This window comes from Pantherophis guttatus, chromosome 1 (assembly GCF_059756535.1).
Source record: "Pantherophis guttatus breed Tessera chromosome 1, ASM5975653v1, whole genome shotgun sequence".
Lineage (NCBI taxonomy): Eukaryota > Metazoa > Chordata > Lepidosauria > Squamata > Colubridae > Pantherophis > Pantherophis guttatus.
This window is the reverse complement of record NC_142063.1, coordinates 127,614,862-127,633,781: the sequence shown is the minus strand read 5'-3', so window position 1 is coordinate 127,633,781 and position 18,920 is coordinate 127,614,862. Positions and strand designations below refer to the sequence as shown.

General features: G+C 38.6%; 1 protein-coding gene across 11 annotated transcripts in view; it reads left to right on the top strand.

Moving 5' to 3' along the window:
- Positions 1 to 18,920, top strand: part of MYLK (myosin light chain kinase) — a 196,261-nt gene that overhangs the window by 131,202 nt on the left and 46,139 nt on the right. For all 11 annotated transcript variants that reach the window (XM_034422935.3, XM_034422911.3, XM_034422923.3 and 8 more), the window contains 2 exons: positions 2,336 to 2,407; positions 17,961 to 18,011. In XM_034422935.3, the coding sequence (XP_034278826.2) occupies positions 2,336 to 2,407; positions 17,961 to 18,011 (123 nt within the window). The remainder of the gene's footprint in view (positions 1 to 2,335; positions 2,408 to 17,960; positions 18,012 to 18,920) is intronic.

Below are 18,920 nucleotides of genomic sequence, written 5' to 3'. Positions count from 1 at the left end.
TTCATGTAGTTTTCCAGTTACAGGTTTCGGAAGTGCCTTGAGGGGTAAGTGAGGGAAAATTGTTGTGTCAGCAGAAATCATTCTGTGTGTAGAACAATACAACTGTAGTCACCAAGGTCCTCTACCTGTACATTCCACAGACAATGCTGACTAATTTACAACAAATTGTGCAGACGACACTCAAGGCAGATATGAATTCCTGATTTTTTAAAAAACCAGTTGTTCCATTCATCACAATTGCTTTATTTCAGGTCCTGGCCTTCCTATCTTGCTCACTATTGGACAGGGAACAGCCTGTCCAAACAGGCTGTACTAAATTCCAAAGACATTGATAGAATGTCAGTTCTCAGTATCCTGTTATTAGTCACAGATATATTGGTTGTCCCCATTGTTCCTTCTTTAGTGTCCCCAATTCATCTTTCTGTTCACATGTAACTCTTAAGCCATTTGAAGATAATTTAAAATCTTGGCAAACGGCATTAGATAAAAGCCTAGCTTTTGCAAGATACGTAGCAAGATCCTCAGTGTCTTTATAAGGTTATGTTGCATCATTAGAACAAATTAGCTCTTGCAGTTGTTTAATGCAAATTTATTTTGAACATTAGTCACTTTTACTCACAATGAAATTAGAACAATACCATAGTACTCCACTCTTCAGTTTTCATTACTTTATTATTAGGTAGCCACTTACCATACAAAGAAGTAAAGATTCATATTTATAGGATACCGTTGCAGCCAGTATAATGAGGTGCCGCTAATAATGAGTTTTTTGCTATCCTATTAAATTCTGCCAAATCCAATCCTTCCATAATATTTGAAATAGAAATTTGAGAAGTTAACAGTAGCTCATATCCAGAATAATTATCATTTTTGTTTTAAATTTAGACTAAAAATATCAATATTTTGTTACTGATTTTGTTTGTAAAGTTGTACTGGAAATAAAGGCAGCTATTGTTTTGTAAAGAGGCACTAAATTTTAAAATTACATTGTATCTTTTTCCCCATAGAATTTCAAGTATCAGACATAGTGTTTCCAGCCAGCACTTACCAAACCTAGATCAGTTCATGTTCATCAAAATTACTGTAGCATGTGCCCTTGTTAGTAACTTGCTTGACCAGACCTATATATTAGATTAGTCATTTCCATCCAGTAGAATATTGTGTTGTGTTCTTTGTTTTGTTTTGCTTTGTTTTGTTTTGAATGCTTGAAATTGATTTTTATTTGCCACAGGTAAGCACACCAGTGACTATTTAGAGCAATCAAAGATGTAAGATTATTTCAAAAGACGGAAGACATTATTTTGCTTGAATGTATCTTCTAATAGGGACACGATGGCTCAGTGGCTAAGACGTTGAGCTTGTCGATCGAAAGGTTGGCAGTTCAGAGGTTCAAATCCCTAGTGCCGTGTAACGGGGTGAGCTCCTGTTACTTGTCCCAGCTTCTGCCAACTTAACAATTTGAAAGCACATAAAAAATGCAAGTAGAAAAATAGGGAACACCTTTGGTGGGAAGGTAACAGCGTTCCGTGCGCCTTTGGCATTTAGTCATACTGGCCACATGACCATGGAGACATCTTTGGACAGCACTGGCTCTTCAGCTTTGAAACAGAGATGAACACCGCTCCCTAGAGTCAGTAATGACTAGCACATATGTGCGAGGGGAACCTTTACCTCCACCTTTTATCTTCTAATAGTATATGTACAAGCTCTGTTGGTTTCACTATTGGTTCTGGTTAACTAAGTTTTTACAATGATACAGAGATACAAACATCTTTTTTTGAGTAGAACATATACAGTGTGAGTGATCTTCATGCAAATAGTCTTGCTTTTCCTAAAGTCTTTAGCATAAAACCCTGATATCGGCTTATGTGGCTCTACTCCAAAACTGAAACTTGATAAGTTCTTTCAGCATTAGCTCAATAGACTTTATTTTTCCTAACTCCTTCATTTTAAGTCCTCTTCAGCAGATTCCTATGTTTTCATAGCAAACAACCTTCCACATGGGACATAACCCAAATAACCTGCATGCATGCTTTGAGTACAGTAATAAGATGGATGTTTAAAATTTAGAGATTTAAAGAGTTCTAATCGTAACATTTCCTGGGGAGCAAAGAAAACTATTTTCATTCTGTTCTTCAAAATGTAGCCTGTCCAAATCCTCTTCGTTTAAATATCACAACACCCAACAAGCTCCATTTGCTTTCTAGCCCAATCAGAATCAAATGAAATACAAATCAGACTTCTTTTTCCATTTCAGTTATTGCTCTTTAACTCAAAATGGTGATTTGATTCTTAATTATTCTAACCTCCCTCCACAACCTGTTTCCAATTTTAGAGTCTTTAAAGTCAATGGAAAAGAAGACCAAAAAGCCAAAGACTTCACTGGGTTCTGTGCATGGAACAGAAAGTATGTATCTTTGCTTTTTCTTCATTTTTTCCCTGAAATTATATAGGTACTTTGAAGTTGTTTTCTGTAACTATGATTTAAATGGTCTCTTCCAGGTATATTGAAACTAAATCTTTAAAAAAATCCTGACTGGGGATTTGAGGAGTTCCCAAATTAGTTGAGATGGTCAATCCAAAAAGTCTGATTATAGTAACACACACAGACACACACACACACACACACACACAAATTGGCTGGCACTGCTGCATGGATCTCAAAGCCTTATATTTCTCCTGTGTGGTTGTTCAACTGTTACCCCAACAGCTGAACAACAAATGTCAAAGTAATCATTTTCACCATGTAAATAGGTGGTTTGAGAGAATCTCACAGAATACTTTGTACCTACTTAAATTGCCTCAGTATCAACTTCTCTGTATTGAACCTGGAAACCTGATAAAAATACTGGAGATACTCAGATATAGCTCAGATACTGTGATGAATGAATCCCATCCCTTTATTTTGTCAGAAAACCTTTTCTTCCATTACGTCTCTCCATTCTGTCAAACATCGAGAGATAAACCATAGGTGTAATCAATCCAACAGGTCCTTTCCATTTAAAGAATGACACCTTCCAATTATAGCAAATAACTTTCACAGGTTCCCCTTGCAGCCTCATAACCACCCCTAATCCTAAATCTACCTTTAATCTTAATTTTACCGTAATCCTAATCCTGGACAACCGTTTGAGAATTTGAGCTTCTCTTCTTTTTTGAGGAGGGTGTAAGTGATATCATGACATTGTACCAGTGTGCAAGGAGATTCTTTTAAAGAAGCAGAGAGGATTACTAATGTTTATTTTGTTGTTGCTGTTGCTGTTGTTATATAAATCCAATCCGAAGGTCATATGTTCAGCCTTCCATCCTTCCAAGGTTGGTAAAATGAGGACCCAGATGGTTGGGGGCAATATGCTGACTCTGTAAACCGCTTAGAGTGGGCTGTAAAGCACTGTGAAGCGGTATAAAAGTCTGAGTGCTATTGCTCTCTCTCTCTCTCTCTCTCTCTCTCTCTCTCTCTCTCTCTCTATCTATCTATCTATCTATCTATCTATATCTATATATATATACATACACACACATACACATACACATACACACACACACACACACACACACACACACACACACATATATATATATATATATATAATTCAAAGTAACAGATTAATAGTAAATCATGCTCCTGTAATTTGATAGTTTATGGCTGAATTTTAGCAGTTTGAATCTTGTGTGCTCAGAAGTCAAGGGGATGTTGGGGGCTGTATGATGAAGAAACATGTGATATATTACCTGAAAATTTTTTTTAGATGCTTAAGGAATTGTAACTGCAAGGAAAAAAATCAATGAAAATTGGTTATCTTCTGCTGATAGAATTATTGTACATGTAGCACTAATTCTTGGATAGCCTTGCTTTTCTGAACAACTTCGGTGCCTGTTAGTTTCTTGTGACTTTCAATGAAGACATTGACTAGCTGTGATTGTTATGATGCAAACAAGCTTTGGCATACATATGTTTTGGAGGACAATCCAATGTGATTATGAACCATTGCACATAAATTTTCCGCTGTAATATAACCAGGGGTACACAAATTAACTTCTGTGATGTCTTTTTTCTCTTTCCAATTTGCAATTATGTTACAGGCTGGTTATTTTTCTCCCTTATGAAAATGTAAATGCTTGCTTGAGTTTTGTGAGTTGGCTGAGGAAAACAAAACTTCTGATTTACTGAATAAGTATCTAGCTTTATTCCGAAATTAATATTGAGAAAAGACTGCATGGAGAGGAATTTAGTGCTGGCATAAAATTGTTAATCAGGAGTTTCACAGTTATTGTGATCCCTATAGTCCTCATACCATCTCAGACAAATGATTGTCCAATCTTTCCTTGAAAACCTCCAGCAATGGAACACCCACAACTCTGGGAGGCAAGCTGTTTCATTGATTAATTATTTTCAGTCAGGAAATTCCTTCTTATTTCTGGGCTAGAGCTCCGTCTGCAAAGTCCAGGACAAAACCTTGATTAACCCCACTGCATACTTCTCGCCACATAGATATAGTTCCATTGAGGATCACACGCTGAGTGTGGTCAGTCAGCCAACTACAAATCCATCTGGAAGCGGTACCATCTATCCCGCATTATTTTATCTTACCAAGCAGGCTCTGGTCTGCTTTATCAAATGTCTTACTGAAATCTAATAAGTATATTACATCCACAGTATTTCCTTGGTCCAATAAGTTAATCACTTTATTAAAAAAGACAATAAGTTTGGTTTGCCATGACCTGTTCTTAATAAATCCATGCTGGCTTCTAGGAATAACCTTGTATTTCTAGGTGCTTATAAATCCGCTCCTTGACTATCTTTTTCAGATGCAAAAGGCAGATGCAAGAAAGGAATTAAGCAATCCTGCCTTCTTCCTGCTGCCCATCTCCTTCTTGCCATTGTTTCTCACTAGTGGACTAACCATTTACTTGTAATTAGTGTCCTATATTGTCCTTATAACAAGTTTTGTGTTGGAAGGAGAAAGAAAAACATTTTTTTTCACACCAGAGCAACTAAGGATAAAATCTGTCTGTAGAAGGTTAGGGAGAGACAGGATTGACATCATGATGACTTGTCCTTTAAAAATGTTTATTGTATCTTTGGGCCATAGTAAGCAGAATGAGCTCATAGTCATGAGTGTCATATATACAACATGCTAGTTGCTGACTTTTAGGTTACTATTCCAAATAAATGCAGATATGTTATACAGAGAATATAAGATACAGCCATTAATCTAGTACTTTGATCAAATTTTCAGATAGTTTTGATTAAAGTTCATTTAAATTTGACTTATTTGATTAGGGAAGGTGCAATGTCTACTATTATAAAAGCCTGGAAGCTCTTTGTGGATTTTGTGTCTGAAAATGAACAAAAATGAACTGGTGATCTGTGGATTTACTGATTAAAAAGGGCTGTGTGTACTCACATTAGGTGTTATTAAATGTTTTTCTTCAGTTTGGTATGAGTGAAGATTTTTATGCTGACAATAATGTTTATGCTATCTTGCTAATAATATTCTTCAAGATACATCTTCTGGAGTTTGTATAAACATAAAACCTCATTTTCTAGCCCACTTTCCCAATAAAATTTTTAATGCATTTCAGTTTGTTATTTGAAATATTCCTTGGAATGTTTAGGCAAAAGCCTGATGAAATCATTGCAAGTTCACTCACAGATAATATTCAGTAGTGGTGCTATGTCCAAATTTAATTTTTTGTTTTTGCTGCTTTCAAAATAATTTTCTGAGTGTCTTCAAGTTCATCCTTGAAATTATTATTTTCTTTATAAAATCCTGGACGTTATAAGGAATTAGCAAAAATGAAAGGACTGATTCTGTCTCCAAATACTTTAGGGAAAGTTTCTCTTTCATGTTTTCTGGAAAAATCAGCATGTTGTCTTTATTGATTTATGTTCCCCCTTTTCCAATGATTCTCCTGAAAAAGAGCATTGCAATATGTCTATGGAGATTCTCAGTCATCCAGGTCATGGTTGTCCCAAAGATGCTTTTTTTCAAGAGGCAACTGGACTTTCTGGGGTTTTTTTGAAGATGTTTCGCTTCTCACCCAAGAACTTCTTCAGCTCTGACTGGAATCCTTCCATTCCCCCACCATCCACCATCTTCAAAGAAAAACCAGAAAGTCCAGTTGCCTCTTGAAAAAAGCATCTTTGTGAGTATTGCAATAGCTTCAAAAGTATGGACAGGACAACAAGGATTAGAATTTAGAATGAAAATTAGTGTGGAAAGAAAATGCAACTTTTAATAGCGATACTTGATTATTTTTGACCATTTCTGTTTGAAAATCAGTTCTGTTCCATTCAAGGATTTTCCTGCTACCCTTAACTTTTGCAAATTATTTACAAAGGTCAGTTTTTTTAATATAAAACAAGTTGTTTTCAAACATGTGCCAGCCCCTTATTTAATTCTTTATTAATTTTGTGTATGTGTCTTTCCTGAACAAATTATCTTAAACTCAGTGTTAAAATTGCTAATATAAAGCCTTTTTGGGGGGGGGGACTTCTAACGGACCCTAGAAAACATTAGAGATGTTACCCAACTTGGTGATTCCAGGCAACCCCCACCCCACCGTTCCTCAGAACAACTGCTGCTATGACTTTTAACTCATGGAAAGCAGCAGGACTCCCTTTATTACTGATATAGCTCACAAATCCACCAAGATAGCTAAAAAAACATTTATTTGTGGAACATACTAACCAAAGCAATCATTTGATACCTTAAAAAAGTTTTATCCAATAATGGAATATAGCCTGAATAATTCTCTTTTTAGCAACATTGTTGGTCAGGAATCTTATTTTCTGTTATCCCCTAACTCTGCTTATTAACTGCCTCACATCTCATTACTTTGCTGCCCTTTACTTTGTCTATTTATTTTTCTATTATAATTCCCATCATCTTTTGCTAAAATAGCATTCCATAAATCCATAAATACTACATTCCAGAGAATTTAGCGTGTCCCTTCTGTGCTCAGTGAAAAAATCAGCTGCTTCAGAGTTTATGGTGCGGTTCTCTGTCTGTCTTTCTTCCAGCATTTTCTTTTAAATTGTTTTTGTGGTATCTGAATCCTTGAGGAAATAGATCCTCATGCCTGCTACTGCATAAAATCTGTCTTGATTTTTAGTCCAAACAAATGTGTTCCTTGATTATTCTACTTTTCCGGAGAACGAGGTTAATAAATATCATTCCTGATACAGTATGTTGACTTCACTTCATCAGAAAAGAAGAAGGTGGAACCCTGTGCAGTGTCTGAATTTCCAAATTAGAGTTACCTCTAAGAAAATTATATTATGGCATAGCATTCTATTCAAAATATCAAATAGAACAATATCAGGTTTTTGAGGACAGCCAAACTCACTGCTTGGCATAACACTAATTGACCTTACATTTAGAAATAAACCTGTCCCCATTCAAATGCTTGTGTGTTTGTTTTTGAAAGTACTCATTCCCCAGAATTTAATAATCCCCAATTTATGAAGAAGGGAGGTTATGGGAGGTTTTGTGCCCAACTTAAATCCTAGCATTTGGACTAGAATATTACAGCAATAGTTTAATAGGTTATCATCAAAATAAATATGACCAGTGTTTTGTATCTTTTTTTCTCTCCAGAGTGGATATAGATATAGAGCACTTTTTAGTAGGGAAAGGGGGGAAATTATTTATCTATTATTGTATTATAAATGTTTTATATTTTATAAAAAAATATTTGCATTATTATCTATGTTAGATAGTATTACCAACAAGGCATCAAGGGTTTAAATTAAGAGCACCCGGAGGCTCCAACTGGTCCAGAATGGGGCCGCATGGGTGGTTATGGGAGCGTCATGGCACTCCCATGTAACACCTCTCCTGTGCGAGCTGCACTGGCTCCCAGTGGTCCTCCGGGTGCGATTCAAGGTATTGGTTACCACCTTTAGAGCGCTCCATGGCTTAGGACCCGGGTATTTACAAGACCGCCTGCTGCTACCAATAGCCTCCCACCGGCCAACTCGCTCCCACAGAGAGGGGCTCCTCCGGGTGCCATCGGCCAAGCAATGTTGGCTGGCGACCCCCAGGGGGAGAGCCTTCTCTGTGGGGGCTCCTGCCCTGGAACAAATTGCCCCCCTGAGATGCGGAGGATTCCCGACTTGCGCACCTTCCGCTGGGCCCTCAAGACGCTTTTATTTCAACAAGCCAGGCTGGCCTAATTTTTAAATTTCAATTGTTAATTCTTTTTTAAACATTTAAATTGGATTGTTTATTTTAATTATATGGGCCAAACTATTTAATATTTTTAAACTTCATCAGCCGAGGGCTCAGGGGAGGGGTGGGGGGGTAGCAGCAATTATTAGAGAAAGTCTTTGTCCGAGGGAGGCCACTGTTCCTCAGATAGCTGGATGTGAGTCCCTTCTTGTGAAGTGGGGTCGTGGGGTGCAGATGGCTTTGTTGACTATGTACCTGGCTCCCTGCCACATGGCAGCGACCCTGCCTGAGTTACTCGATGTGATAGCTGGGGTGGCGGTTGATACCCCCAGACTTATTGTTATGGGGGACTTCAACCTGCCATCCATCGATGAGACGTCAGAGGTGGCTCGGGAGTTCATGGCTTCCATGACGGCCATGGACCTGACCCAATTAGTGCAAGGCCCCACTCACACAGGGGGACACACTCTGGACTTGATTTTCATCTCTGGTGAATGATGATCTGAATGATCTTGGTAGAGGGGACCTAGACATTAAACCCTTGTCATGGACAGATCATTCGCTCCTTCACTTAGACTTTCAAGCTGCTTCCCCCCGCCGCAGGGAGACAGAACCGACTAGATGGTTCCGTCCCAGGCGCCTGATGGATCCCGAAAGATTCCAGATGGAGCTTGGGCCATTTCCGGAGACTCTGGCACACGACTTGACTGAAGACCTGGTGGCCGCCTGGGATAGTGCGGCCGCAGGGGCTTTGGACCGCGTCGTGCCTTTGCGGCCTCTGACCCGATGCTGACCTCAATTGGCTCCTTGGTTCTCCGAGGAGCTGAGGGAGATGAAGCGTCGGAAAAGACGCCTAGAGAGTGTTTGGAGGACCAGTCAATCCGAATCTGACTGGACACAGGTGAGATCTTATATCAAGACCTACTTAGTGGCGATAAAAGCGGCAAAATCTAACTATTTTTCTGCTCTTATCGCATCTGCAGAGAACCGCCCAGCTGCTCAGTTTAGGGTGACCCACTCCCTCCTTTGGGTGGGAGTGCAGGAAGATCCCTTGCAGGGTCGAGCTGAGGATTTTGTGCAGTTCCTGCATGATAAAGTCGCTCAGATTCGGGAAGGCTTGGACTCCAACTGGATGAGTCCGGGGAGGGAGACGGGGCTGAGTCTTGAGAATATTATCTGGGAAGAGTTTGACCCCGTGGCTCCCGAGGACGTGGACAGGATTCTGGGTAGGCTTAGTACCCATGTTTATTGACCCGTGTCCCTCCTGGTTGGTACTGGTCTCCTGGGAGGTTACACGAGGCTGGCTCCAGGGGATTATAAATGCTTCCTTGAGTGAGGGTGCCTTTCCCGCCACCTTGAAAGAGGCGGTGGTGAGGCCCCTCCTCAAGAAGCCATCCCTGGACCCGGCTGTATTAGTAAATTATCGTCCGGTCTCCAACCTTCATTTTGTGGCGAAGGTTGTTGAGAGTGTGGTGGCACGACAGCTACCCCGGTACCTGGAGGAAGCTGTCTATCTGGACCCATACCAGTCGGGCTTCAGGCAGGGGTACAGCACAGAAACGGCATTGGTCGCGTTGGTTGATGATCTCTGGAGGGCTCGGGACAGGGGTTGCTCCTCTGTCCTGGTCCTATTAGATCTCTCAGCGGCTTTTGTTAACATCGACCATGGTATGCTGTAGCGGTTGAGGGGATTAGGAATTGGAGGCACCATGTTACGGTGGTTCACCTCCTACCTCTCTGACCGCTCGCAGTTTGGCAGGGGGGCAGAGGTCGACCTCAAGGTACCTCGCTTGGGGGGTGCCGCAGGGATCGGTCCTCTCGCCCCTTCTGTTCAACATTTATGTGAAGCCGCTGGGTGAGATCATCCGTGGTTTTGGGGTGAGAGTCCACCAGTACGCTGATGACATCCAGCTGTACATCTCCACCCCAAACCACCCCAATGATGCCCTTGATGTGATGTCCTGCTGCCTGGAGGCCGTGCGGGTCTGGATGGGGAGAAATAGGCTCAAGCTCAACCCTTCCAAGACTGAGTGGCTGTGGCTTCCGGCGTCCCGGTATAGTCAGCTGGTGCCATCGCTGACTATTGGGGGTGAATCTCTGCCTCCCACAGAGAGGGCTCGCAATCTGGGCATCCTCCTGGACTCACGGCTGTCTTTAGAAGAGCACATGACGGCCGTAGCCAGGGGGGCTTTTTATCAGGTTTGCCTGATCCGCCAGTTGCGTCCCTTTCTGGACCGGGATGCCTTGAGCACAGTCACTCACGCCCTCGTCACCTCCCGTCTGGTCTTCCGAGTGCAATTCAAGGTGTTGGTTACCACCTTTAAAGCGCTCCATGGCATAGGACCAGGATATTTATGGGACCGCCTTCTGCCACCAACAGCCTCCCACCGACCAGTTCGCTCCCACAGAGAGGGACTCCTCAGGGTGCCGTCGGCCAAGTTATGCTGGCTGGCGACACCCAGAAGGAGAGCCTTCTCTGTCGGAGCCCCTGCCCTTTGGAATGAATTGCCCCTGGATATTCGTAACATCTCTGACCTCCAGGTCTTTCGCTGTGCCCTCAAGACCCTACTGTTCCGACAGGCAGGGCTGTCTAATTGAATGATTTTAAATTGGGTTTTAACTTTGGGTTTTAAAATTCGGCCAAAACTATTTAATGATTTTAATTAATTTTAACTATGATATTGTATATTTATGTTTTAATTTTGGCTGTACACCGCCCCGAGTCCTTTGGGAGGAGGGCGGTATATAAATAAAATTATTATTATTATTATTATTATTATTATTATTATTATTATTATTATTATTATTATTATTATTATTATTATTATTATTATTATTATTATTATAAACTGTTTTTTAAATTTTATATTTGTGGGTTTTATGTTGGCTGTACACCGCCCTGAGTCCCTTTGGGAGAAGGGCGGTGTATATATATATATATATATATATATATATATATAAATAAATAAATTTTTCATTTCTTTTGTCTTGTGGAAAAAAGTGACATTGGTACAATTCCAAAACCTAGAAATTGCTATTAAAATTGCTACGAAAGATAGGTACACACAAACACACACACACTGAGGAAGGTTTGACTTCAACACTATCCCCAGCCTGGAAAGATTAATTCCAATTATAATGTAATAATTTTATGGATTGGAGATAAATCACCTTCTTTTTTTACATTCCGGAAGATGTATACTTATGGCTTTTCCTTATAGCTAGGCACTTTCTTCAGGCTAGTGTTGTGCAACTGTGAAATCCAGTTGTTATGTGTAGAGCAATGGGGAGAATGTTCTAGTTGAACAAACCATTCCTTCTTGGCACCCAGTTAAAGCTTCTGCGAGGTATGCTATTGAGATTCAGCCAGATTATTATGCTTTATAGTTTATGCCATCCGGACACAAGCTGTGATTTAGTTAATACTGGCAAAGAGCAGAATTTTCCATGAAGGTTTTATTTACAGTTTATTTCTGCATTGCTATCTGGGAGCAGGCAGAAGGAAAGTGTGATTGTTATTGATTGCCACTACAGAAGTAGATCATGGAAGCTTATCTGTGCTGTACACAAAGCACATAAGGTTTTTTGCTATTGCACTAACAAGCTTTATTCTTTTTTCATTTGCGATGCAACATCCACTTTAAAAATTAAATTATTCCTAATTCTGTAAGCCCTTCTAAAATGAACTGTGATATTGTTTCATTGGCAAATATTTCTTCAACGATATCAGCACATCTTAATCTGATTTAATTTTTTTGCTGTACAGCAGTTTCTTATATATAGATTATGAATTGTTCTGTATCACTTTACTTATTGCCTGTTGCTGCAAGCTCAGCATGGGTTTTCAATGCTGCATAGGATTTGCAATGCTTTTATCTATACTGATGACCTTCTGGTGTTCAGCAGATGAACTTGTATACAACCTATAGACTAACATCAAAATCAAAACTTGAGAGTGATTGGAAAAAGCGATTAGGACCCTTGTATCCAAGGACATCAGCAAAATCTTACATCAGAACTTCTGCAGCTGTTATTCTGAATTTAATACACTGTTTCAGAACATCTGACATGGTTGTTGTGGCAAATTTCAAATAGCAAATGGTTCCTGGATTAGATTTAAGGGGAGGACTCTGTAATCTGTACTGAAGTGACTTGAGCAACTGAGTTTTCTTAATGTAGTGAGGTAAATATTCCCTGTCTCTGCTATGGAGATTGGAACAGCAATAAGGTAGGAATAGTTTAGGGTAGGGGTTCTTTTTTTCTTCTCTATTGTTTTTTAAATTTTATTTTGAGACCTGGTTGTCCCTGGCCTGGGTTTTAAACTTGGAATTTAGGTCTTTCATTTAAGGAATGGTTGGTTTTTCATTAAGGAATTGTGCCATCACAAACCTTGATAAGTGATCTACATATGGTTGACAATAGAAAAGATAAAGACGTGGGGCCTTTTTATGCCATTTCGTTTTTCACTATTCTACATGCCTATTTTCAGTGGTGGAAGAAGCAGTCTGCATAAGCCAATTCCCTTTCCTTTTTAACCGTCTCCCTCCCAGCTCTCTTTCTTTTTCGCACTCATCTTTCTATGCAAGGTTGGGAATAGAATCTAGATCTTGGCTAATGTCTGTTTATCCCTTTTTACTTCATTTCTAATTAAAGCTGGTTTTCCCCTTTATGATACTGACTTTTTTCCTTGCAACGAGATTCCTAATCATTATTCAGAACTAATTTCCCATTCAAAATTGAAGAGCTGCCTTTAATACTTCCTTGCATCCTAGAATGTAAGGCAGGACAAAGTAATGGAAGCAAGTTGCATTCAATTTAGAGAACTGAAATAGGAGGACTCACAGGGCAGTCCAAAAAGGCAAGTTGGCAAGTTAGTTGGGGGTCAGAGGTTATTGAGTAAGTTTTGTGCTGTCATGTTGGGCTCAGAAAGAAAGAAAATACGTCAAAGCAGGCTTCATGAAAAGTATTTTGCTCATTTAACCAGAAGACTTTGCCCTTCCTTTACTTATGTAGCACAGCAATACAGTCATGTGTTCTAGGAGGTGGAGACTATAATATACTGTATATTAATGTGGGGAGCAGTTCATAGGGAGAAGAGTAATGACTTGGAAAGCAACAAATCTTGGCTAATCTTAGTTAAGGATATTATAATCAGAGTTCATTCAGAGACATAGCTTCCCACAACAGCAGTAATTTCATCTGAAAACTGAAGGAACCCTTAACTAAATAGTTCCTTACATCCTTTCTAAAGATATTTGATAAAGATACAAAATATTTAATCAAATTTTTGAATGCAGTTGTTTTTTCATGCTAAAATTAGCTTTTCCCTTGTTTTTAACTCCTCTTCTGCTCTCAACGCTTTGGGAACTGTTTGAAAATTTTGAATCCGATAAACTTTCCATTGAGTGAGGAAGCTTCAGTGGTGGGTTGCCCCTGGTTCGCACCGGTTCTATAGAACCAGTAGTAAAACCGGTGGGAGGCTCCGCCCACCAACCCCAACGTCATCAGAACGCTTCTGCGCATGCGCAGAAGAGCACACGCACGAGCAAAGCAAGCGCGTGTGTGTGGCCCCATTGCGAACCGGTAGTAAAGGTAAGTAGAACCCACCCCTGGGCAGCTTGGATGTCTCAGTTGGAGGAGCAGCTCTATGCCCCACTTGATTTCACTGAAATTCTTGATAGCATGGAGGTAAATGGGAGAGGCTCGAAGCCGATTGGTTAAGCACAGCCATCCTCCCCACATATTCATTGTGGTATGATTTCCAGTGGCTCTTTATGTTGTTTTTAAAACAACATAAACACAAACTACACCACTGTGCACTAGTAGATATGATAGGAAGAAATCCACAGTGGACAACATAATTCCCTTGGCTCCACCAGGTTTCTGGAATCATATTTAATTTTTTATAAACGTTTTAAACTAATTATTTTTTTTAATGAAGTTAACATGCTGCAGAACAATTAATGATATCTAATATCTTTAGTGTATAGGAAAGCTTCTACAGCTTTATGAGCTTTCTTAAGAAATAAAAATAGTAGGCATTTCTACCCCAGGGTTTTTTGTTTTTTTTAAAATTTGATTTATATGCCGCCCTTCTCCGGAGACTCAGGGTGGCTTACAATGCGTTAAGCAATAGCCTTAATACTTTTGTATATTTATACAAAGTCAGCTTATTGCCCCCACAAACTGGGTCCTCATTTCACCTACCTTTGAAAGGATGGAAGGCTGAGTCAACCTTGAGCCTGGTGAGATTCAAACTTACAGTAATTGCAGGCAGCTGGTGTTAATCACAATGCTTTTAGTCTGCTGAGCCACCACTTTTTGTTTGAAAAAGTGCCCAAATACAAAAAGAAACACAAAGGAAAATAATAAGTTTGGAAGGTAGAATTGCAGATGTATTTTGGATTTTTATCACTTATTTCTGTGGCAGCGGTAGATTTATACTCTACCAGTGTGTACTTGGCATTAAGCCTTACTGAACATCATAGGACTTAGATCTGAATAGTCAGAGATATGAACTCGTTGTAGAAGACCATCATCAAGTGACAGAGCAACACATTATTAATAGGAGTGTAATCATACTGAAGTCTACCACAAAACCCTGGGGCTAGAGTTAAACTGAAGAATTGAAAAAACCTTCCTGGAAAATGACAGTGGAAAACCACCTCCATATTTTTGCTTGGTAAAGTACATGGACATGATCATGTGGTCACAAGGAATAGAGCTCAGCCCAATGGAGTCTTCATCTGATATTTTGTAGTAGAATTTTTCATACAATTGATCATTACTAAAATATTAAATTATTCTGGGCATTTTGAAATGTGTGTGTGTGTGTTTATGTATTCACTCTCATTTTGTTTTGATTATTTCCACTTTATGTACTAGGGAGAGGATATACTAAAAAACAAACATTCAAAATGAAATATGTGTGTTTGTGTATATTAGGAAGAATTGCCTTGATTTTAAAAAAATAGGAATTACCTATACAATTATTAGAATTTTATGATTTGTAATCAGACACTTTGTGGAATCGTTTCTCTTCCTACCTGGCAAAATAGGGCAGACGGCCAAGCATCAGCAACATGATTATTCTTGTAAGACGGATAAACTGGTTGTTTATATGTTCACTTCAATCTGGCTTATAAATGCTACATTTTCTTGCAAGGCAATAAATTTTCCAGAACAACTTTTTCAAAACTTGCAGGAGTTAATTAATAGCTTTAATTAGTGACTAGATGGGAAAATAAGGAAAATATAATCTGCACCTCCAGGATTTTGGCCTTTTCTTTGACAGCAGCTTTTCTCACACTATAGCAATAACAATAAGGCTTATATACCACTTCACAGTGATTTACAGCCCTCTCTAAGCAGTTTACAGAGTCAGCATATTGCTCCCAACAATCTGGCTCCTCATTTTACCGACCTTAGAAGGATGGAAGGCTGAGTCAACCTTGAGCCTGTTAGGATCGAACTCCTGGCAGTCGGCAGAATTAGCTTGCAACACTGCATTCTAACCACTGCTCCACCAGGGCTCTTTCAGTGTTCAAGAACCCTCTTATTTTTACTGCTAAACTATTTATTTCTCATATTACTAGCCAAATGCTGCCTTCACCTATCTCAATGTTCATTCTGTCTTCTTTTGTTTTGGATGGTAAATTATTTCAGAAATTTACTCTGGCACTCTGTGAACAAACAACCTGAACTGCCTTTGAACTATCTGTTTGCCTTTTTTCTGCATGAAATAGAAATGGTTAGTGAAAGAGTACATTTGCAGCACGGTACATAGGGCCGAGTACATTCATGGCACAGACTTCCCATTGGGGAACCTGTGTCTGGGTGAAGCAGTCTTGGTGGAACAGAGTTTTAAGGATATGTGGATGGAGAATGATCTCTGTGCAGTTGCATGCATTTTTTCCCCGTTTTTGTGGATTTGCTGTGGCTGGAACTGCACAGAGAGCTATTTATTGAGAGGTTAGAGGAGTTGGGAGTTCTGCATTTCTATTTTTAGTAAAATGCCTGAAAAGGGAAACAGGAGAAGGAGACTGGGATAGGAACAAACACGGCTCTTCTGAACATCTCTTCTCATGGGACTGTAGTAAATGGCATGACAAAAGTTTCATAGCTGCAGGCCCAGGAGGTAGATTTTTCTCCCATGTAATATACACTTTTCTTCAGCTTAAAGCTACAGTGTTTTAATGATATGAAGTTTTAAAATGAAGTTTTATATAATTGTTTCATTAAATGATTCAGAGTTGGAGTATTTGTCTTTTTTTCATCAAAAAACAGGATGTAAATGCCTGTCCTGAATCATCCATTTAAAATGGAATACCTGAGTCTTAGTGATGGAGGTAGTTATAAAACACACATAGATTACACTAAATCTTTCATGGCATGGGACTGATTATCTGAGGAACTGCCTCCTCTCGATTATATCAGCCCATCTCATTAGATCTGGAAAAGAAGGCATGTTGCTAAGGATCTACATTTGGTGGGTCCCTTCTTGACTATGACGGCTGCCATATGAAACATTCCCCCCCTCAACCCCTGTACCTAAAGTCAGATTACTCCATACTGTATATAATTTGTATGAGTTTTTTTCATTTTTAATAATGACTTCTTATATGTTTATATGATATTTTTGATATATTTGCTGCTGTATTTGATTGAATGGGAGGCTATATAACAACATGATAAATTAAAGAAAGAAAGCTTTTCTTCAGTCTTGTTCTGATATCCCATGAGTATTTGATCACTAAAGACCAACATCATTGGAGATGTATAGACACTCCCATATCCTTTAAGAGAGGGACACATTGTGTGCATATGTGAGACAGAAAGAAAAATATATTTACCAAATTAATGAGTACCCTACATAAGCCTAAGATGCATTCAATGTGATCCTTGGACTGTGTTCCATCCTTCCACAATTTTTATATCCTTCCTGTGCTTTCATAAACTTCCAGGTACACTGGACATTAGCACAAAATATAGAAAAGTAAATGAATTTCAATAATTTTCAGTTTTTAATTAGGATATTTTGGTCAGCCTGCTCAGTCTGTTGGTTGCAGAAATGTGTTTAAGAGCAAGATTTGTGTGGGGCATTATCTCTTTTCTATTTCATTATTACACTATGTACAGAAAATATTTATTGTCATGACTCCAGTTTCTATGAATGCATGCTATCTTTCCTAGTTATCTTAAGCTGAAAACTTCCATATCTGAAATTCCTATTTTGTTTTTTGTTTGCTTTTGTAAAAAGTAAACGTATCTCCTTCCCTTAGTTTGAACAAGAGACAAGGCACAGGGGAAAGGATAGAAATATTTCTATTAATTCTCCAAGGCCATCATCAAGATTTCTATTTTGTTATAGATGTGGTGAGGAAAGTGTTGCAGCCTAATGTTTTATGTGCATAAGCTTCTCCTTTTAGTTAAAAAGTCTGGATTTAAAGGTCCTCAGTAAGAAGAGATATGTTAGCGTTTACTTTTCCCTTGAACCTTACCTAAATAAAGAACTTAGAAAGCTGAGAGAGCTTCTGGGAGCTTCATCATAAACTTTTTTATGTAGTTTGCCTTTGTTATCTCATACAGTGACCTGTGTACACATTTATTTCCCACTAGGAATCTCTTCTTGTGTAGAGATTACCAGTGTTCTCATCCTTAAAGTATAATTTATAAGTAGTAGATTTTGCCTAAAATAAGATATAAGATTTGTTAGATAAGTAAGAGTTTCAACATTCATGTGAACTTCACACTGAACTAGCTGCACTTTTTTTTCCTTACTAGGTGAGGCAACTGTAAAGAAGAAACCAGCTCCAAAGACTCCACCCAAAGCAGGTATTAATTGCTCACTATTAGTATGGAGAAGACTGTGAGCCATGTGTAGGAAGTTCAAGACAGTATGTGTTTATTGAAAATGTTTAAACCTTGTATTCTGCTGAAAGGTTTATATGTGATCTCAGAGGCCTACAGTCTGGATAACAAAAAGACAAAGGAATCTGAAAGAAAAGATTAAAAAGCAAAGTCAAGGCTAATTTCTTAAGTTTAATCATAATTCTTTTTTATATAAGTATTAATTACAATTAAGAATTATTTGAGTTTTCCATACTAGATTGATTACAACATTAAAACAAAAGATATTGCCACACATTACATCAAAGTATTTGTTGCACAATAAAAGTTTTGATTTTGAACTAGTTACTTAGTATTGAAGTTTCCATTGTATAACACACACACACACACACACACACACACATGTCAATAAAAGGAAAAAATATAAGCAAAACAATTTAACCAGAATTGAAATACCAAAGTTCTTAAGTTTAATCATAATTCTTACAGTAATTAGATCTTCCAGTAACAAAAGCTAATCACTTGGCAGAACATATGCAGTGATGGCCCTTTTCTCCATCCTTCCCTTGTCCACATTCTGTTGTAATGCCTTAATTAATTTATCTGTGAAAGAATAAAACTGTCTGGGTATCAGACAGTTTTAATGGTATCAGGTTGCATATATTGTATACTTCAACATACTATTTTAAAGAAACCTCATTCTCTACAAAAGGAATGCTGAAGCATCTTCTTACTAGAATTTTTAGATTAATCAAAATAAGGAAAATGGATGATAACAAATTGAAACATGAATAATGTTCTGCTTAGAATTTCATTTTAAAAACGCAGTGAATTTTCTATCTTAATTATTGCTTATATGTCCTTAAGCTAAACACCTGAACAATTCATGACTTT